Source organism: Stegostoma tigrinum, chromosome 2, assembly GCF_030684315.1.
Source record: "Stegostoma tigrinum isolate sSteTig4 chromosome 2, sSteTig4.hap1, whole genome shotgun sequence".
NCBI classification, from domain to species: domain Eukaryota; kingdom Metazoa; phylum Chordata; class Chondrichthyes; order Orectolobiformes; family Stegostomatidae; genus Stegostoma; species Stegostoma tigrinum.
In genome coordinates, this window is record NC_081355.1 from 108698611 (window position 1) to 108721768 (window position 23158).

The 23158-nt window shown below is 40.5% G+C and overlaps 1 protein-coding gene across 1 annotated transcript in view; it reads left to right on the top strand.

The window, feature by feature from the left end:
- The window catches only part of LOC125465813 (lanosterol 14-alpha demethylase), a 27735-nt gene continuing 4577 nt past the window's right edge, over positions 1–23158 (top strand). The window contains exons 1-9 of the mRNA XM_048559700.2: positions 1–781; positions 4471–4569; positions 6865–7041; positions 12406–12532; positions 14457–14631; positions 17516–17635; positions 18330–18525; positions 20002–20097; positions 21285–21453. Of these exons, the coding sequence (XP_048415657.1) occupies positions 617–781; positions 4471–4569; positions 6865–7041; positions 12406–12532; positions 14457–14631; positions 17516–17635; positions 18330–18525; positions 20002–20097; positions 21285–21453 (1324 nt within the window). The 5' untranslated portion in view covers positions 1–616. The remainder of the gene's footprint in view (positions 782–4470; positions 4570–6864; positions 7042–12405; positions 12533–14456; positions 14632–17515; positions 17636–18329; positions 18526–20001; positions 20098–21284; positions 21454–23158) is intronic.

Consider the following 23158-nt stretch of genomic DNA (forward strand, 5'->3'; position numbering starts at 1 on the left):
GTCTGTAGCCGCTGCGGGTGGATTGGTCGCTCGCTTAGCACCATCCACTGTCAGAGTGAGAACAGCAGACACAATCCCACCGGCTCTGGGCAGGGAGATACTGTATCTAACTGCTGCTGAGAGAGGGATATGCTGTTTCCTACTAGCACCGATGGAGGGATATATCGTATCCTACTGCCATTGCGGGACGTGTTGTAGCTCACTGCCTCAGTGAGAAGGACATACTCTATCCCTCTGCCTGTAAGAGAGGCAAACAGTATCCCACTGCCTCTGAGAGTGGAATATATTGTATCCCACTTCCTTGGTGAGAAGGACATAACCCACTGCTTCAGCGAGAAGGATATTGTCCCGTTATCTCAACGAGAGGGACATATTGTATCTTATTGCCTCTTCGAGAGGACATTGTCTCACTCCCTCAGTGTGAGGCTCACTGTTCCACTACCTCAGTGAGAGGCCGCCGATCCGCTGGCTCTCTGAGAGGATTACTGTCCCGCTGCCTCAGTGAAAGAACGCATTTGCATTGCATTTCAGCTCAGACTCCACCAGATTTTCCCGCAGTCACAGCCGCCTGGTCTGCCAAAGTTAGCTGGTGCACAGGGGGAGAAGGAGGAGGACGATGTTGCCGCTGCTGGAGGCTGGCACGTCTCTGATAGGAAATGCCGTGGAAAGGGTGGTGGAGGGCAGCTTGACATCCACGGTGCTGGTCACTTCAGCTTTTATCTTGAGTGTGGCATATTTCTCAAAAATGACTTTAAAACAGGCGGAAGATCAGAAGGGTTTGGTATGTATGACATTCTTTAAAAATGTTATTTTTATTGTTGTCTTTACATATTAAAAATATTCATTCGGATTTATTAATGGGCATGAAAAAACTGCTGACATGTTTACTTCATCTCACATCTCCCTTTTTACCCGCTATTTCGCCTGTAGTTTGGCGTTGGGTCAGAATTACAGCGAATCATTTTTTTCTAATGTGATCAAAATTAGAACCAAAATTCAAAATGTTTAATCGTGAATAATAGGTTTGTTTTGAATGTGATTATGATGTTTGAATTAGTCCATCAGGAGCCTGCTTTGATGATGTAATGGTTTCCGTCAGGTTGGATTGCAACGAATATAGTCGTCGGCACTTTGTTGATGCCCGTTGAAAAAATCATCCTAGGGTTTCATGATTTCTGTATTGCAGTTTTAATAGAATGTAAGGCAAACTGTTTTGTCATATACCCACTTGAAACAAAGATTCCTTTTGGCAAAAGTAGTGTGCGGAGAACTTCGTGCAGTTGAATCGAAACATAAAAAAGTAAATGCGTCAAAATGAAACTTAATAAATGAACAATTATAATCGACAACTGATTGAAATATTACTGAAAAGAATAGCTAGTCCAAAGGAACTCCATTCTTAGGTGTAGAGCTGGATGAACACAGCAGGCCAAGCAGCATCTTAGGAGCACAAAAGCTGGTGTTTCGGCCCTAGACCCTTTTCTGATGAAGGGCCTAGGCCCGAAACGTCAGCTTTTGTGCTCCTGAGATGCTGCTTGACCTGCTGTGTTCATCCAGCTTCACACTTTGTTATCTGTCTTCATTCTTAGGTGTCATGTTAATAGGTGCAGGCATTGATACAATAGTGGGAATTTACATTTGGTTTTTGCTTACCAGTAGACATTTCCTGAAGTGGTTGCTGGTGACATGTGATGTTATGAAACTTTTTTGACAGGAACTTAATCTAGGTATCAGCTGTGGACCAAAAACAACAGAAGTGTATACCACCACAATCTATAATCCCCTGGCCTGGCACATCTCTCATACTACTTATTATAACTGTGAAACCGGGTGACCAAATTATATGTGTGCAAGAGCAACACCAGGTCTATCTGCAAATTAGATGGAAACCTGGTGGCGTTTTGATGTGGGACTATATGCATGCTGAACAGCAGAAGCAGCTGTTGGAGACAGCCAAGTGATCCTGTAGATGACAGTTCAGATTAACACTCTGCCATTCTGCCACAATGGTGGTGAGCAGTTAAAGGACAAATAGGAGGACAGGGCATCTCCAAATGCATCACTATCCTCAATAACACTTAACCCAGCACATGAATGCAAACAACAAGGATAAAGCATTCACAACCATTTCAACCAGAAGGCCTTGATTGGATGATCCATCTCAGTCTACATCTATGATTCCCCACTATCACAGATGCCAAACTTTAACAAATTTGATTCACGCCACATGATGCCAACAAACAACTGATCACACTAGAAATATTGAAGGCTAGAAATTCTGAAAAAAATCCAACAATAATGTTGAAGCCTGCTCTGAAAGAAGAATGTTTCTACCCACGCTGTCCCAGAAAAGCTACAACATTCATCCATCTGACAAAGCAAGAAGCTGTTCAGCCATGTCTCTTCCACAAAAAGTAGGACATCCAATGAAACTAGTTGTCATCAGCGCACTCTTGCCCTTCAGCACAATGATGGAAGATGTTGGCCACAGACTTACATAGTTCCACGTGCTTGCATTGGCTCCTTTGCTCAGTTTGAATACAGCCAGCTCTACAGCCACCACTACCTGGAGGCCCAGGATGGACATGTCGTCTAAGGAATGGGAGGGGGAATTGAAATGGTTCACGACTGGGAGGTGCAGTTGTTTGTTGCAAACCAAGTGTAGGTGTTCTGCAAAGCAGTCCCCAAGTCTCCGCTTAGTTTCCCCGATTGTAGAGGAGGCCACAACGGGTACAGTGGATGCAGTATACCACATTGGCAGATGTGCAGGTGAACCTCTGCTTGATGTGGAATGTCATCTTGGGGCCTGGGATAGGGGTGAGGGGGGAGGTGTGGGGGCAAGTGTAGCACTTCCTGAGGTTGCAGGGTAAAGTAAACAACTGCACCTCCCAGTCGTGAACCATTTCCACTCCCCCTCCCATTCCTCAGACGCCATGTCCATCCTGGGCCTCCTGCAGTGCCACAATGATGCCACCCGAAGGTTGCAGGAACAGCAACTCATATTCCGCTTGGAAACCCTGCAGCCCAATGGTATCAATGTGGATTTCACAAGCTTCAAAATCTCCCCTCCCCCCACTGCATCCCAAAACCAGCCCAGCTCATCCCCGCCTCCCTAACCTGTTCTTCCTCTCACCTATCCCCTCCTCCCACCCCAAGCCGCACCTCCATTTCCTACCTACTAACCTCATCCCATCTCCTTGACCTGTCTGTCCTCCCCGGACTGACCTATCCCGTCCCTACCTCCCCACCTATACTCTCCTCTTCACCTATCTTCTCCTCTATCCATCTTCGGCACGCTTCCCCCTCTCTCCCTATTTATTTCAGAACCCTGTCTCCATCCTCCTTTTCTGATGAAGGGTCTAGGCCCGAAACGTCAGCTTTTGTGCTCCTGAGATGCTGCTTGGCCTGCTGTGTTCATCCAGCTCCACACTTTGTTATCTTGGATTCTCCAGCATCTGCAGTTCCCATTATTTCTCTCACCCATGTTCCAAGTTCTCCATCGTCCTGATTTGGAAATACGTTGTTGCCAGATTAAAATGCTGAATGTTTCTACATAGTGCATTGTTGGCATATCTTCACATCACATATTACAGTGTTTCAAACGGCAACCTACTGCTGCCAATTACTGTTAATAAACCCTCGCTTTGTCATTGATGCCCGCATTCCCAAATAATAGTAATATTACTCACTAAGAGTAAGGAGTTTGGATTTAGGCTGAGAATATAGGAGATATGGGCAGTTCTCAGAATGATTGCCGTGGGTAGTGATGTCCCAGAAGGGTTCACCTTTAGTGCTGCAGCTCTGAAAAAATATCAGTAATTTTGGTTACAGAGGGAGTTGTAAGATAACTGGAGATATATTTAATTTTCTGGACCAAAGAAATGTGCAAAAGTGATTGTTAGGATGGTGGGCAGGAGGATCAAAAATGCATCAGATGTACATATAACTAATGGCAATACTTGAAGTTGATAAGGCCATTAAAATGATAATTAGAGTGCTATGCAATGTTAAGCTCCACACAATTGCAAGGATAGTGAGGCTTCCGAAGGTGAAAGTAGGATACTCCTTAGTATGAAAAATACAAATGAGAAGTCTTGAAAATTGCAAAGTTTCATTCAAAACATGCTGATTATGGGGTGATTATAATATTAAATGACTATCTTATGAACATTATCCTATTATGGGTAGATTATTTTCAGTTGTGAAGGACTTTTTTTTAGGAAATCAAATACAATTTTTTTTGTGGAGGAAGCACTGTCTTGATTTGTGAGACTGAAATTGCTAATGTTAAAGGTGCAATTGGGTCACTCGGGTGTAGAAATAGAATGGGTAAATGTGACTAGAATTATGTGCTTAGATGGTAGATAAACATTAACTCGGACTGTTTGGACAAATGAAAAATTTCATGTTCTGTCAATCCATTATTTTTGATTGCTGAGTTATTTATGAGACTGTTATTTTCCTTTTCAGAAATACCCACCTTATATTCATTCCAGTATCCCATTCCTTGGACATGCAATTGCTTTTGGAAGAAGTCCAATTGAATTCTTAGAAAATGCATACTATAAGGTTAGTGCTAATTTCAGTACATTGCAGCATGCAAGCTAATCGATGAAGATACTAAATAGACCAAAAATAGGGGTTGAAATGGGTGCCCAGTATAAATTGTGATGCTCTATGTTGGTTTGATAATCACCATTTTGAAATGTGAAAGAACAGCACCAGTAATTCATCCATTGTTGCACCAGTCTTTTTCTTTTTGCAATACAATTAATGAAGAATTTACCAAAGCCAGTTTCACATTTAATTCTTTTTGCCAGATTTTGTTATTCTGTTCCTGTGTGCAGTCTGAAGAGTGTGCCATGTCTTAAATTCTTGCACATCTTCTTGGCAATATGGCATGTACTGCCTGCTTGATCCCAAGTGCTGATACATCATCCGAATGAAATATGCATTTCTGATGAGAAATATTGAGTTTGACTCCTAATATAAGGATTGCATTTCTTTGCAACAAATAAGGAAGTTAACCTACTTACCATGATCTATCATATGTTCCTCAATTCTCCCCACCACCCCTCACCGAGAACAGTGCATTAGGTTTCAGTTCCTCCCTTTGCACGGTCTCTGTTATTATTACAGTGGGGCAAACTTTTTATTCATTGAACTTGTGGTACCAGGAGTGTGCCGGTTGATCATATATTCCACTTAATCACTGTAAAAACACACACTGAGCAATTCAAGGTGTACAAGCATCATTGTTATATTTTATTTACAGCGTAAATCACTTAATCATACAACTTTGCCTTAAATCAAACTTACAAGCAGAGGGTCTTCTTACACCCTCAGCTGACTACTTGGACATTGCAATAATACAGTAAACTTTTAGTATTTGAGGTATATAAATTTTGCTGGTTTATAGGGTGCTGGTTCATAAGGTGCTGGCTAATATAAGATTTGCTGTAAATGGAGTTAGTCCTTGCATAGAATGTTAGGTTTTGAATTGAAGATTGTATTAGGTGGAGAGATGCAATGGGGAAGAATGCTGTCTACCTGTCAAACCCTTTGTACCAAATATAATTTGGACTTTTGAACTATTGTGTACACTTTTAAACTTATTAAATCTTAGAAGGGAAATGTAAATTTCTGAGGATATAGCACTACAGTCTTGTTTACATCAAACAACTGAGTGGTAATCCAGCATTTACATTTACATTAATTAACTCCGATTTCAAGGATGAAATTCTTCTGCTGCCATTGGACTGAAAACATTCGTAAAAATGTTGTTCCTAAAATCATTTTTTATAATGTGCTTCCTATCACTGTATGAGACAACTGGCTTCTCCTGCTGTTTACATTTTTGAAACGCACTCCATCAAATGCTGCCTTGGTGTCAAGGCAGTCAGTCTCGTCTTGTTTCTAGAAATCAACTCTTCTGTTCACACTTGGACAGAGGCTGTAATGTAATTTGGAATTGAATGCTTTGCTAAGTATTGTTGAAATGGGTTATTGGTTAGAAATTTTCTCTCAATAACACTGTTGAAGACGCCTTCGTCACTTTGTATTTGCCACGACTAATGGTCTATTCCAGCCTATGCTTCTTGTACTTGTTTCTGCCTCTTAGAGCCATGCATGGCAGCAACCTCTGGAATAGACCATTCCTTGCACATTATCCCTGAAGATATAAGTGAAGTTATGAATAGAGTTAGAAATGTAGCTTTAATTCTGGAATTTACAGAAGATTAGCTTGACCTGTAATGAGACATCCTGGAGCTGCTATTCTTGATTATAACCAGCCAGGTTCATTACCTGACTTGTCTCAAGTCAATATAATTTGTCTTTGCAAAGTATTCCACACACTCTGAATTTATCAATTATGTTTCTGTACAAATGGATATTATATGTTGAGGTAATCTTGATGGTTTTGTGTAGTCTGATCCTGTTTGACCAAAATTGTATATTTATATCCACATTAAAATCCGTCTGCCAAACCTGGTTTCATCCAGTTTAGTGGTACTGATCCCATTGAAAGCTGTTTCCCAGTTCACCTGCCCAATAGTTGGTGGTTATCAAGTTGATTACACTATTGTCAAATTGCATCCAATTTGAAAATCTAATACATCAGTGTGTTGTGCTGTAAATATTAAGTGCAATTTTAAACTGTGTCTTCTGAATTTTTAGAAGCTGCTGTTTTAAAATATGATGAATGTGAACAAATGGAGTTGATAAAACAGGTTTTATTTAATTGGCACTCATGCAGAGAATCGTTGAACTGCAATTAAGAGAATTTTTTTTTGAAAAGAATGTGAATTAATTTGGTTATTTTTATATCTCTTCTTAATCTGTGTCACTCTGTTTTTTGAACAGTATGGTCCAGTGTTTAGTTTTACAATGGTTGGGAAGACATTTACCTATTTGCTGGGGAGTGACTCGGCAGCTTTGCTGTTCAACAGTAAAAACGAAGATCTGAATGCTGAGGATGTTTACTCCAGGCTGACAACACCAGTTTTTGGCAAAGGAGTTGCTTATGATGTCCCAAACCCAGTACGTATGTTCCAATGTTGTACTGTGAATATGACGCAAGTAGCATCCTAGCATCTGAAATCCATCTTATAATTAGTTTGCTTTTTTTTTGTACAGTCTTGTTTCTCTTTAGAGGTATAGCTTACTGCCAGTTTACTTGTGGTGGTCCACGAGCATCATCCTTGAAAGTTGCCACCCAGGTTGACAGGGCTGTTAAGAAGGCATTCAGTGTTTTAGCTTTTATTATTAGAGGGATCGAGTTTCGGAACCAAGAGGTTATGCTGCAGCTGTACAAAACTCTGGTGCAGCCGCACTTGGAGTATTGCGTACAGTTCTGGTCACTGCATTATAAGAAGGATGTGGAAGCTTTGGAAAGGGTGCAGAGGAGATTTACTAGGATGTTGCCTGGTATGGAGGGAAGGTCTTACGAGGAAAGGCTGAGGGACTTGAGGCTGTTTTCGTTAGAGAGAAGAAGGTTGAGAGGTGACTTAATTGAAACATATAAAATAATCAGAGGGTTAGATAGGGTGGACAGGGAGAGCCTTTTTCCTAGGATGGTGACAGCGAGCACGAGGGGGCATAGCTTTAAATTGAGGGGTGAAAGATATAGGACAGATGTCAGAGGTAGTTTCTTTACTCAGAGTAGGAAGGGAATGGAACGCATTGCCTGCAACGGTAGTAGATTCGCCAACTTTAGGTACATGGAATAGTGTAGGTTAGCTGGGCTTCAGATCAGTATGACAGGTCGGCACAACATCGAGGGCCGAAGGACCTGTACTGTGCTGTAATGTTCGATGTTCTATCACTTTCAGCATGTTTCAGTAACTGTTGACTATGAAAATAGCCTCATTAAAGAGGCAATCAAATCGTGAGTGTCAGGAAGATTATGCAGGTTACAGGAAGATATGGAGGCATTGGTCAGATGGGCAGACCAGTGGAGATGGCATTTAACCCTGATAAATGCAAGGTGATGCATTGTGGAAGAAGAAGCAAGATGAACGAGTCTTTAATGAATGGCAGGATACTGAGGAACTTAGAGGAATAGTGGGATCTTAGGGTAATTGTTGACAGATTTCCGGAAGTTGGCAGAACAAGTGAATATGATAGTTAAGACATACGGGACTTGCTTGATGTGGGCTGGATGGGCCAAAGAGCCTTTTCTGAACTCTATGCCTTTATGAATTGCTCCAAAATGAAACTTATTTTTCACAGTAACCTGCAAAACAATGAATTTTTGTTACAAAAGAGCTAGCAAATGATCCTAGAGTTTGACCATGTTTATAATCTACATTCAAAAAACCCAAAGAACTGCAAATGCTGGATATCCAAAACAAAAGTAAAAATTGCTGGAAAAATACAGGAGGTCTTTCAGCATCAGCAAGGAGAAAGCAGAGTTGGCATTTCAGATGCAGTGATGCTTCTTCAGAACTGATGTAGTTAATATATGGTAAGTAAGGGATGGGGGGGGAGGGGGAACGAGTTAATAATGGGTGGAGATGGAGCCCAAGGAGAGAGGAAGGACAGTTGGACATTTGAAGGAAGGTCAGTGGGAGAATGAAAGCTGCAAATGGGTCCATGGTAGCTGACAATGGGACAATGGGCTGTTCCAACAAACCACTCCACTGTCTGGAGTCTTGCTCTACCAAATAGCAACCAGCAACTGACTTAGAATCCCAGAGCTGCAGATGTTTTTATACAGCCTGCTCAGAGATGTTATGAAAAACTTTTGAAGCAGTTAGGACCTGAGCCCAAGCCTTCTGGCTCAGAGGTAGGGACACTAGCATTGTACCAGATTAGCTCCCATCCCAAAGTTGTATACTTCAGCATTTCACAAAGCTTATACCTCAGTCATGTTTTAAAGACAGGTATTTCAGCTGCCAACGGCCTGTCTTGGTGGGCTAATTGGAATGTCGTGCTTTGCATCTCTTCCGCCCCGCTGACTCCACCCCGAACTTCTATTGTTTGATGAAAAGGTAGTTGTAAAAGCATGAGCACCTATTTTAACATAGTGGGTTTTGAGGCTTGCCTCTATCCAAATATGACTGGAGGAGATGACTCATTGTGAAGCCAGTCATGCCAGCTTTATTTGGAACTTCCATATAATGCAGGGGGTTCAGAACCATGTGGATGTAAAATCATGGCGATCAGCATCACCTGTTTTGAGCCAAGCAAGGTTGTTTGTTTTTAAAAGAATCAAGTTAAACACAAAAATAAAAATGACAATAGTCTTATCATACACTCTGGCCATGACGTGAGGATTATAACAGCTGACCATTCAACAGGGGGTGCTTAAACACTGCTAAACTTAGTCAAAACTGCCACTGTGTATTGGAAACATTCCCAACACACATGCATCATGCATATCTACCTTCCTTTATGTAATGGGGTAATTCCCTGAGTTGCAGTCTAGCAGAACTTATATGTAACATCCTCTCTGTCAGGTTGTGTTATCATCCTTTGCGTCAGTATCATAACATTAATGTCATAAGCTATCCATCAGTCTATCTGATTCCATTTTCACTTTATTTAATAACATGGGATGTATTTCATGATATACATTTGTGGAAAAAGACATTGTGAATTTGATATAATTAATGTTGTTTATACCTTGAATCTGATGTCTGGTTTGAGAGCCAGTTGTTTTTTCTCATTTGATAAGGTTACTTCGGTGCTTGCTAGCCATAACTAAGCTGCATTATAGGAACTGCAGCCATTTATTCTATGTTAGCTTTGCAAAAGAACTGTTATGTTTTGTCCTACATCCATTTTGCCCATAACCCTACAAGTTTCTCATCCTAAAGTTCTTCATTTCCTTTCAAAATTATGGAAACAGCTTCCACCGCCTTTTCAAGTATACTGTTTGAGATTCCCGCTTTTGATTGAAAATGTTTCTCCTTGTTTCCCTTCTAAATCTTCCAATGACTTTGCAGCAATGACCTCAGATATTGGTCTGCAATGGGAATATTTATTCTGTATCTACTCTGTAAAAACCTTTCAATCTAAAAAGCCTCTATTAAGTCATCTCTCAGTTCCATCTGTTCCAAGCAAGAAGGTCCGAACTTTTCTAAGCTCTTAGAATCTGAAGTCCCTTATCTCTTGCAATATCCTGGTAAACCTTCCACTTCAGCTGTCCTAAGCTATTTACATCTTTCCTGAACTGTTACCTCGATTGTCAAAATACTCCACAGTAGGTAATGTAGCTATTGCTGTCTGCTTTGGTGTCACTTAACTTGAGGATGAGAAGATAGGAATGAGAAAGTGTTAGCAAGCTCAGCAGAGAAGGTTCTTTAGGTTGATCCTGAGCATGAAAAGATTGACTTATGAGGAGAGGTTGAGTAGGATGGACCTTATTTATTGAAGTTTAGAAGACTTAGAGAAAACCATAGTGAAGAAAAAATAGGGTCTAGGCCCGAAACGTCAGCTTTTGTGCTCCTACAATGTTGCTTGGCCTGTTGTGTTCATCCAGCTCCACACTTTGTTATCTAAAATTCTTAGGCGGTTTAACAGAATAGATGTGGCAAGATTGTTTCCCCTGAGGACCGGAGCATAATCTCAGAGTAAGAGGTTGCCTATTTGAGATTGTGATGAGGGGGAAATTCTTCTGACCGTAGCAGGGTGATAAAATTCTTTACTGTACAGGGTTGTAGATGGTTGGCCATTCAGCATATTCAAGGCTGAGAAAGACAGATCTTTAATCACTAAGGAAATCAAGAATTATGGGGAAAAGACTGGAAAGTCCAGTTGAGGATAATCAATCAGCCATATTCTTGAATGGCAGAACAGTTGCAATGGGCCGAATGGCCTAATTCTGCTCTGATGAATTATTGCCATTGATCCAATGATCATGGGTCCATGAAATTGATCCATAATCTGTGCCTCCAGCAATCTCCATCTTATTTTTAAGACATATGTTGTAAATATCATTATCCAGGAATGTTTCTTCTGAGTGTCACCTCTACAGCCTTTCACTTTTGTCATCTTGCTTTATCCTCATCAGTTATATTAATTGTTCTCCTTTCTAACTTGTTGTGTTAGAGATAGTAGGAACTGCAGATGCTGGAGAATCTGCAATAACAAGGTGTAGAGCTGGATGAACACAGCAGGCTAAGCATCATCAGAGGAGCAGAAAGGCTGACATTTTGGGCCTAGGCCCTTCTTCAGAAATGGGAGAGAGGAAAGGGATTCTGAAATAAATAGGGAGAAAGGGGGAGGCAGATAGAAGATGGATAAAAGAGAAGATTGGTGGAGAGGTGACAGACAGGTCAAAGAGGCTGGAGCCAGTAAAGGTGATTGTAAGTGGGGAGGTAGGGAGGGAATAGGTCAGTCCAGGGAGTACAGACAGGTCAAGGGACAGGATGAGGCCAGTAGGTAGGAGTTGAGGTGGGTCGAGGGGATAGGTGGGAAGGAGGACAGGTCTTTTTTGTTAATAATTTTAGCAAAAGACAAATATCTGTCCCACTTCCTTTTTATCCCCACACCCAATTCCTTGAATATATCTGTTGACCTAACACTGATTTTTACTGACTAACTGCATTTTTCTTGAGAATGCACTAATTTAGAGAATGGGATCCCAGTTTGAATTAAAGTTCCCTATAAGATTTTGTTTGGGAATGTTCCATCCAACTTTCAGCATGTGGTTGCATTCCTTCAAATACCCTCTAATTATTTGAAATTTACTCATGAGATGTGGGTATTGCTGCCCATCTCTAGTTGCCTTTGAGAAGGTGGTGGTAAGCTGTCATCTTGAACCACTGTAGATCGTTGCCATTGGGGAGATATCTCCGGAATTTTGATGCAGCAATAGTGAAGGAACAGCAATATATTTCCAAGTCAGGATGGTGAGTAGCATGGAGGGGAGCTTGTAGGTGGTGGTGTTTCCATATATCTGCTGCTCTTATCCTTCTAAATGGGTTTTGAAGGTGCTACCTGAATGATCTTTGGTGAATTTCTGCACTGTATCTTGTAGAGAGTATACACTGCTGCTGCTTAGCATCAGTGTTGGAGGGAGTCGATGCTTCCAATCAAGTGGCTGCCTTGTCCTGGAAGGTGTCAAGCTTCTTGAGTGTTATGAGCTGAGGGATGTGCAGGGGGTGCTGTAGCTAGAATGGCATTCTGTTTTAGTGTGATGGTTTAAGATCAGAGGCACCTGAGGACAAGTAAAGGAAGTCTTACTCTGCCATTACCTTCACATGGGAGTGACCTGTAGTGTATCCAAAATGAGAAGTGTTTCAACTTTGAGGCAAAATAATTGTTTTCATAGTAATTTAAGAAGTTGTTGTTCCAAATTGTGTAAGATAACTGTTTTGCTTTGAATTCTCTTTTTAAATGAAAATTGTTCTGATATGCCTTCATCAACTTATTGTTGTTACCTGCTTGTCTTAAAAGGTATTTTTGGAACAAAAGAAGATGCTCAAAACTGGTCTGAACATTGCTCAATTTAAACAGTACATCTCTCTCATTGAAGAGGAAACCCATGAGTATTTTAAACGCTGGGGTGATAGTGGAGTTAAAAGTAAGTATTCAAATATATCTTCCTCATAATTGTGCACAAAGTCATAAATTGTTCATTTTGACCTGTGAAGATGTTTTGCAAATTTGGTTAAACTTTGAAGGCCCTGTTTATTATCAGCATATAACTTGCCTGATACTGAAAGGAACCAATGTGTAAGCTCACCTGCAGCTCACTGTGCAAATGTAATACCGAGCATAGCAGAATTTGAAGATCCCATTTCGTTGCTAGGCCTGGAATTTATTTGATGATGTTAATCATTCGGTGCCGTCTTAGAGTCATACAGCACGGAAACAGACCCTTCAGTCCAACTTGTCCATGCTGACCACATCCTAAACTAAGCTAGTCCCATTTGCAAGTCCTGCGTAGTGAGATGCTGCCTTGACCTGCTACAATCCATTTGATATAAGTGGGCTCACAATGATGTTAGGAAATGAACTCCAGGATTTTGATTCAAAAGCACTGAAAGAACAGTGATGTATTTCCATGTCGGGATAGTGAGTGGCTTCAAGAGGAACTTGCAGGTGGTGGTGTTCCATGTATCTGCTGCCGTTGTTCTTATCAATAGTAATGGCTGTGGGTTTGGAAGGTGCTGGCTAAGGACCCTCTTTCCACCTTCCTTTTTACTTATTTCCCTGCTGTCCATTGCCATCACCACCATTTTAGCTGCAGTTTTAATTCCATTACATTCTATACTCTCAATGAATTCCTGATCCCCATTTAGTTCCAGACATTGGTCAGTACAAGCAGTCCTGGGACTTCACCTGCTACCTCCAGCACCAACCTCTGCCCGCAAAATGGAATCTTATCAAAACCAGTAGTGACTGCGATTTATCATTATTTAAATTTTTGTTGCATTTGTTTTATACTTACATTTTACAGTAGCATGGAGGGGATTGTTTTATTAATAAATGTAGGCATTTAAAACGTGCACCATTTCCAATTGTAAGGTTTGGAAGCTTTTCCGTGAGAAAAATCCTGAAGTAGCTGTCCGCATTCATTTTATGTTTATTAAATTTTTTTTTTTGCAAGTTATTTCCATGAACAATGCTCAGTACTCATGATATTCTTTCATGGAGTATGGGTGTAACTGTTGATGTTGTTATTCATCTCTAGTTGTCCTTGGACTGAGTAGCTTACACAGCCCTTTCATTGGTCAGTTAAGAGTCCATGTCGGTCTGGTGTCATAGGTAGGCCAGACCATAGAAGGACTTACTTCCCTAAATTATATTTGAGAACCAGAAGCTTTTTTTATGGCAGTTGAGGGTAGTTTTCTGGCACCAATATTGAGACAAACTTTCAGTTTCACATCTTAACAACTGAATTTAAATCCCACCAGTTGCTATGATGGGATTTGAACGGTGTCCCCTGTGCATTAATCTGGATGAATGCGATCAAGATTGGTAGTCCAGTGACATTAACACAATGCCACTGCCTCCCCTCGGGTTTGGTTTCTCTGGCAAGAAACATCCTGAATCAACTTTTACATAAATCCTATAGAAATCACTGTTCCATTTAAAGTTGTGATTTTCAGTACCACAGCCACACCTTACATGAGGATACATTGGAAGCCAAAGGAGCATGACTCTGCAAGTATGGGACTGGGTGTGGAGATGGATGTTATCTTTTAAAGTGTTAAATTTCATGCACTTGGAGTTTTCATAATGAGAGCTGGCAAACTGTTGATCCTTTTAGATGAAAGTAGTGATTAAAATTTCAGACTTTTAGGATTCCAAATATCTCTAAGCAAACAGTGGCAGTAAAGGATTTTGACTTGCTTTCGTTATGCAAAGTGTTATATCCAAAAGATCTGAATATGTTTATATTTAATGCCAGTATGTTATTTTCTAGCATAAAATATTAGAGTTCAAAATACGTTTCCTATTTACTGACTCTCTTATTTGCTCTTCCATTTGTTGATTTTTAGATTTGTTTGAGGCTTTGTCTGAACTGATCATTTTAACAGCTAGTTGTTGCTTACATGGGAAAGAGATACGAAACCTGCTGAATGAACAGATTGCACAGCTCTATGCTGACCTCGATGGTGGATTTACCCATGCTGCTTGGCTTCTTCCTGGTTGGTTACCGCTTCCCAGTTTTAGGTAACGAACAGTAGGAAAAGTGGAAAATCATGACCTCTAGCCCAAACAGTAATTCTTTAGAAAAACTTAGATTAGAATTCCCATGTTTTAAACAGTAATATTCCACGTGTGTAATGTGTGACTTTTAAGCTTACTATTTTTGCTGCCATGTGACTTTCTTGTAGCATTTCTTATCAAAGGATTACACTATTCTAAAACAAAAAAAAATTAAACACTTCAGAATATAATCTGGTAGGCTGATATATGGTGCTTTAAGACTTTGCTTTGCATACTTGCATGTTTTCATGAGTTACAGGTGAGGTTTTAGGCCGGAAATCTGTTGTGTATATACATGGCAATTAAGCTGCATCCATTCTGGGTTCAGTTTCTTTTGTTCTTTAAGGCCAGCATTTATTGCTCATTCTGATCTGCCCTTGAGAGGCTGATGGTTAGTCACCTTCTTGGATTGCTGCAGTCCATGTGGTGTAGGTCGACCCACAATGCTGTTAGGAAGGGAGCAGCAGGAGTTTGACCCGGTGATATGAATGAACAGTGCATAGTTGGATGGTGTGTTGCTTGGAACAGACCTGATGAGAAATAAGGAAGTGGTGGGTACATTGAGCAGATGTTTCTTTAATCTCTTTTCTCAGCAGAAGACGCAAATAACGTCCCTGAAATATGTGAACTAAGAAATGAACTTTATGAACTAAACCAGTGGGTTCCCCCCAACACCAAGGTGTAAAACTTAAGTCAGCACACCCATTAAAAATTACCTCCTGAAGTGGCTTGCTAGTCATTTAGCTGAAATCATATGGTTTCTTTCAAAATTCTTCACTCATTGTTCAAAATGCCTTTCTGACCTTATAGAAAAAGGAACTAAAGATTAAAATCCATTTTTCTTTTACTTTGGAACCAAAATTTCCAAGCAATAATATGAGCTTTCACATAAGAACTGCAAAGATATTGGTCTGCAGACACTATAAATGATTAGGAAGACAAATGGAATGCTGTAATTTATTTTAAGTCAAATGAATATAAATATTTTGCTGGGTTGGACAGAGATGTGGTGTGACCACATATGGCGTACTGTATTCAGTCTTGGCCTGTATTGTTTAAAGATTTAGTTGCATTACAAACAGTGTAGAGAAGGTTCACCTCACTGATTATTGGGATGAAAATGAATCCTCCTACGAGGTAAGGCTGAACAAATTTTGCCTACATCCATTGGAGATTAGAAGGGTTAGCATCATTTAGAGATGAAGGTACAGCTGTAGGAAGAGATTAAAATTGAATATGCACACAAGGTTGGCTTTAAAGAAGCTCAGGTATCCAGGAGAGCTGTGGGCTGAGACCATGTTATAGAGCTAGGGAGGAACAAGGCAGTAGAGAGATTTAAAGCAAAAGAGAATTTTAAAAGTAAGGCATTGCTTGAACGGGCAGCTGTATGGATAATCAAGCACAGGGATAATGGTTGAACAGGGTTGTTGCAATTTAGACAGGGATGAAGTTGGCCACTGTCCCTGCGTTGGAAATAGATGCTGTGGATATACGCGTGGAAGTGTATCTCTGTTTGAGCATGACTCAAATTATACTTGGTCTGGTTCAGCCTCAAGCAATGTTCAGAGAGCAGGGTGAAGTTAATGGCTAGTGCACTGATTTTGTGATAGGCACCAAAACCCAGGCTTTCCTAAAATATTTAACTGGTAGTGGTTGACAGAGCAGTGGTTTAGAGATGGTGGAGGAGCCAAGAATGGTTATGGTAAAAGAATGGTGTGGCCAGCAAATGTTTGGAAACTGACATAGTTCTAGATGATGCAGCCAAGGTGAAACATGTTGATGAAAAGTAGGTGGAGACCAAGGACAAATTCCTTGAGCACATCAGAGATCTTTTGAGGGTGAGAGAAGTGAAGTCATTGCTGATGATTCACTGTCTACAATTAGATATAAATGGAACCAGCTGACTGTAGTCCCGTTTATCTGGACAGCATTGAGAGGCATCAGAGGATGGTGGGCTGCTTAGCTGTGTCAAAGGCTGCAGCCAAACTAGGAAAGACAAAGAAGAATAGCCCACTTCTGTCACAGAAATGAAGGAAAGCATTTGTGATTACAGGAGTTCCAGGAAAAATGACTGATTTTGACTGGAATGCATTCAAGACCATTGGAGATAGGGTAACAGTTTGCCGGGCAGAAAATCAAGGATTTTTTTTTCAGTAGGGAGGTGATAATGGTAGATCTGAAAGTGGCTAGTTGAGAAAAAAGGAGAAAAGTCTCTGTGTATTGAGAGAGGGCATCTTTGATTGCAGTTATTAATATTTTTAAGATAATGTAACAATAAGATGTAAAATAAAATTAACAAGGAAGTACATTTGTGGAAGGAAATGCTTTAGCTCTTCAATCCGCCTCCCCCTCTCTCTCTCTCTCTCTTTATTTCAGAACCCTCTTCCCCTCCCCCCATTTCTGATGAAGGGTCTAGGCCCGAAACGTCAGCCTTCCTGCTCCTCTGATACTGCTTGGCCTGCTGTGTTCATCCAGCTCTACACCTTGTTATTTCTGCTTTAGCTGTGGACTGCTTTATGCGTTCCCAAGCTCTATTGGGAAGAGTGTACAGCTAATTGAGGTACATAGAGGGGGTGGCTGTCAGCGTGATGAGATATTCCCTGGTAAGCAGCAAATACCTTCATGAAATTGCTGGTGAAAAAGGGAAGAGGGAATACTACATTGTAAAATAGAACATTTGCCTGAATGCAGCTTGTGATATTGATTTGTGCAAATTGATTTGTATTCTCAATGAGAACTAGCTGGCATGTATGTGCTTTTGCCATCATTTTAAGCTGCCTTTGTCGGATTTTTCATGCACATCTTTTCATTTTGATTCATTAAAACATCCATCTGTCTTTCTGGATAGGCGGAGGGACAGAGCACACCGAGAAATCAAGAACATCTTCTTTAAGGTAATCCAGAAACGGAGGGGTTCATGTGAGAAGGCGAATGACATACTGCAGACCTTATTGGAGGCTACCTACAAGTAAGTGTTATGGCCAAGTGTGGAGGGATGAATAAATTCTTCTCTTTCCACTCTTGTAGTTGGAATAACAAAGTTTAAATTTTTATAAAGGTAGTGCTTTTCAATTCAGTATGTGCTATGTTTATCGATTACTTTGGCTCTCTTCAGTTTAAAATTGTGCATCTGTTTTTATGCTATTTGTGCCATAGTCTGTTAGGATAATAATCTTTCAACAGATAATTGGATTTTTGAGAAGGAAGAACTTGCGTTGGTCTAGGGAAGCAGTTGATATTAGAAGTTTTTATAAAACAAAGACTTGCAAATGCTGGAGATCTGAGTAAAAAATAGAAATTGCCAGAGAAACTCAGCAGGTCTGAACACATCTGTAGGGAGAAAGCTTAGGTAAGTCTTAAGTCTGGTCATTCTTCATCAGAACTGTTCTGATTTATTAATTAACTCTTACAAAGAGCAAGCATGGTGGAGTGAATCGACTCTTGCTGCTATTTGTAACTATGTGGAAAGCAGCAACATTGTACCCACTGTAACCTTTTACTGAGTTCCTGAACTCAATTTTGTTGAGTACTACCTGATTTTTTTCACCAAGGTCTAAGGCAAAGCTTTTCATACAGCTCCTAGTCTGCTCCTTCCAGTTAAGGAAATGATTTCGTATCTTTCATTTGTTTCCTGCTGGCTTACTTCGTTGTATTTTTTCCAGGGACGGTACCCCTCTAACCGATGATGAAATTGCAGGCTTGCTTATTGGTCTACTGTTGGCAGGGCAACATACTTCCTCCACTACTAGTGCCTGGATGGGATTTTTCTTGGCTAAAGACAAAGAGCTTCAGGAACGTTGTTATGCAGAGCAGAAAGCTGTATGTGGAGAGGATTTGCCACCACTACAGTATGATCAGGTACATGCCTGATCTAAACTGTGAAATATAGGAAGATTTGTAAGCTATGAGTGTTTAGCAGATAATAGGTTAAGTAGAAATTGTACAAAAGGCTCTGTGCTTTAGTGCTTGCATTTTAACACAACAGATCTCTCTTGGATTGTGGTAGTATTCATGCAGGGGGTCTGGGGGAAATGAACATCATACAGTGTACAGGTGGATCCACAACTTCTGATTTTCTACCCATTTTTAAAAGGAAATAAATGCTCATATTTCTTGAGAGTCCCTAAAAACCTGCCCTTCATTTTTTAAAAATTTAATTAATTTGTTTTCCTGCTTAATATAATTTGTGTTCTCAAAAGTGAAGAATGGAACATAGAAACACAGAATATAGAAAATAGGAGCTGGGGGACGTCCTTTGAATCTGTTTCACCATTCAATATGTTTGGAACTGAGCATCTAACTCAGTACCCTGTTCCTGCTTCCTACCCATATCCTTTGGACAATTTAAAATTTTTCCATAATCACTTACAGGTTTTTACTGTACCAAACATTACCAAATTCCTTTTAGTAATCTGTCCCTAATCAAACCTCTTTAACCTTGGAGCATTGCTGTGAATATTTCTATTTCCACTTTAATACCAGTATAACTACTGAATTCTGAAAATATTTCTATTAAACCTGTTCAGAGATGTTCTTACGCACATCTGGAACAGGTGGGACTTGAACCCAGGATTTTTGGTCCAGAGATAGGGAGACCATTGTCATTACAGTCCCTTCCTTCTGAGTCATTTTAGATCTGTGGACTTGATTGGAGAAATTCAATACAGAACTCAGTAAATTTTCTTTTTTTGAATTGTCCTTTTAAATTATTTAATTGAATCAGTGCCTTGACTAGATTGTAATTATTGTAGCTGGAACCTGATCAAGCATTTGCAACTTGGGAGTGACCTATTAGTGCACTGTAAAAGTTTTGTGAACTGCACTCTTTCCTAGGCTGAAGCGAATCTCTTATAAGGTTAATTAAGTTGAACCTGTAGCCATTAGAGTTTGGAAGACTGAGCAGCGATCTCATTGAAACTTGTAAGATCTTGGGGGCAGTTGGCAGTTTGGATGCTGAGAGAATGGCAGAATTTAGAAGATAGTTTAAAAATATAGAGAATTGTCAGTCTATGGGACTCTTCCCCAGAGAAAACCGGAAGCATTGAATATATTTCAGGCATGCTTTGTAAGAAAGGCCCTTGATTAACAAAGGTTCTAGGATTATTTGGGGCAGGTAGGAATGTGGAATTGAGGCTACAGTCAAATTAGCCATGATCTCATCAAGGGATGGAGCAGGCATAAAGAGCCAAATTAGCTTCTGCTACTTTTAATTTCATGTTCTATTATTTGATAGTAAAAGAAACTCGGTTTAAAAAAAAAAGTAATGGTCTGGGTCTGACCTGGGTTAGATTTATTGTCGCACAGTCAACATTGTACTTTTTGTTTTATTTGTAGCTGAAGGACATGAATTTGTTGGATCGCTGTTTAAAAGAAACACTGAGGCTCCGTCCTCCAATAATGACGATGATGAGGATGGCAAGAACACCACAGGTGTGTAAGGAACCTGAAAGAGCAGTTAGTTTTTGGTATTGAGACTGACCTATCCCCTCCCTACCTCCCCACCTACACTCACCTCTACTGGCACCATCCCCGCCTCTTTAAACTTGTCTGTCTCCTCTCCACCTATCTTCTCTATCCATCTTCGATCTGCTTCCCCCCACTATCCATCTTCGATCCGCCTCCTCCCCCTCACTATTTATTTCAGAACCCCACCACCATTTCTGATGAAGGGTCTCGGCCCGAAACGTCAGCCTTCCTGCTCCTAAGATGCTGTTTGGCCTGCTGTGTTCATCCAGCTCCACACTGAGTTATTTTGGTATTGATTTTGGTTTTAGAAATGTCATTGTGGATTCTGTTTAGCTGAGAACTACTGTACTTCTGATTGTGTTGTTCAACTTGTGACTTCGTTCAGAAAAAGTAGTTAAATATCTGCTTACAACCACAAAGCTTTTCAGTAGATTTACTGACAGTTGATTGCATCAATGAACAATTTAGATACATACCAATGTCAAGTGATATCCTGTGAAAAGGTGTAGCCAACAATTATTCTCACCATTGCTGTATTTGGGTTAATCAGGATTGAATAATAAGAGTATTTCCTATCAATACTCTTGGACAGTTTAGTGCGTAATTCATTGTTCTGTTAGTGAATAAAATGGATTGAGGTTCAGTACCCTACTGAGTCAGTAGGGTGGCAATGACATTTCACATTTGGCTTCAGTGTTGCAAGGGTGGGAAAGATCAACAAGAAATAGATCATTTGATGTTTGTTTGGACAGTATGAGACGCTGCTTCACAGTAAACCCTATCCTAAATTACCATTATATCCTTCGATGACACTTTCAATTTGCAAGCAAATGGTATTAAATATCTTTTGCCTTTATTTGATCTAAATCTATTTACTGTTCTCCTGTTGATTGTAATTCTTGCAGTCCTTCTCCTTACTAATTCTGAGTTTAATTTGGGGTCGACAATTTTTTAAGCTGCTTACTCTGTTAGTCAATTAAAGATTAACAAGGCCTTAAGTTGTTATTTGTGCAATTGAAATACTTAGGCAAGATTAGAAATTAATTACTGGCATTTTCATTCAATATTCTACCACTTTTTTTACTTCTAATTAGTAATTATATCAATGAGCTGAGAAATATTTGTATTCTTGAGCTTTAATTCCTTCACAGGCTGTAGCTGGTTACACCATTCCTCCTGGTCACCAAGTGTGTGTGTCTCCTACTGTCAACCATAGACTTCGGGACACCTGGACTGAGCGGCTTGATTTCAACCCAGATCGCTTTCTCCAAGATAACCCAGCAGCCCAGCAGAAGTTTGCATATGTACCTTTTGGTGCAGGTAGGCCTTATTAGTCTCAAGTCTTTTCTGAGACTTAGTTATCATATAGACATTTAAATCTCTGGGCAGAATAACTGGAGTAGATAGCTAGTGAACTAATGTACTGCAACGTTTTGGGTTGATGGTGGCTCAACTTATTGATTTATTCCATACAGGAGACTCTTAATCCGAGAATGAACGTTTCAAAGAACACAGAAAATTATAGCACAGGAACAGGCCCTTTTGGCCCTCCAAGCCTATGCTGATCCAAATCCAAACCTGTCGCCTATTTTTCAAGGATCTGTATCCCTCTACTCCCTGTCCATCCATCTATCTGTCTAGATAGATCTTAAATGATGCTATCATGCCCGCCTCTAACACCTCTGCTGACAATGCGTTCCAGGCACCCACCACCCTCTGCGTAAAGAACTTTCCATGCATATCTCCCTTAAACTTTTCCCCTCACGTTGAAATCATGACCCAGATGATAATTACATAGCAGTCATAGAATCCCTAGTGCGGAAAGAGGCCCATTAAGTTTGCACTGACCCTCCAAAAAGCATCCCACCCACGTCCTGACCTCAGCCTTTCCCTGTAACCCACATTTACCATGGCTAATCCAACTGACCTGCACATCTTTGGACTATGGGAGGAAACCAGAGCACAAAGTGGAAAACTACTCACAGAACATGTAAAGTTCACACTGACAACCACCTAAGGCTAGGATCAAACCCAAGTCCCTAGTATGGCAAGGCAACAGCGCTAACCACTAAGCCACTGTGCCACTTCTGATTTTGATTCACTACTTGATCAAAATCAGCAAAGGAACATAAAAATATTTATTAAACACAGTCCTTTTTTATAGGTCAACTTCCCTAAATGCATTGTCCACTTAGGTATCCTGTCTGACTTTTCCCTCTTATTGTTTAGGCACTAATTTTTAATGAACAATCTTGAATGAACCTTGAATGAACAATCTGCTTTTTAAAGTAACTTCCCTTTACTACTTTGCAAAATATCATTGTTCAAAAGTAAAATCAAGCCCATAATTGATTTGTATGAAATAATGTCAGTTACTGACTCCCTTCCTTAGTTCCTGCAGTAGAGGCAAGTATGAGGAGTAACATAAATAGGCAGAGGAATAAGGCTGGATCCTGGAGGTAATATTAAAGGCACAGTTCAAGAATGAGGGAGAATGGGGAAAGAAATGACTGCACCTTGGCATGCCACTTGGTTAATGTAGTGTCATACCCAGACCAAGTGAATTAGTGATAACAAAGTGTAGAGCTGGATGAACACAGTAGGCCAAGTAGCATCTTTTTTTGCTTGGCCTGCGGTGTTCATCCAGCTCCACACTTTGTAGGGAATCTAGTCTTTAAAAAAAAGTGTGGAAACAGGCCCTTCGGCCCAACAAGTCCACACCGTTCTTTGGAGTATCCCACCCAGACCCATCCCCCTATAATCCACACACCCCTGAACACTACAGGCAATTTAGCATGGCCGATCCACTTAGCCTGCACACCTTTGGACTGTGGGAGGAAACCCACGCAGGCACAGGGAGAATGTGCAAACTCCACACAGACAGTCGCCTGAGGTGGGAATTGAACCCAAGTCCCTGGCGCAGTGGGGCAGCAGTGCTAACCACTGAGCCGCCCTTAACTCGGATTCTCCAGCATCTGTAGTTCCCATTATCTCTGATACAAGTGAATTAGTACTGTTTACTATA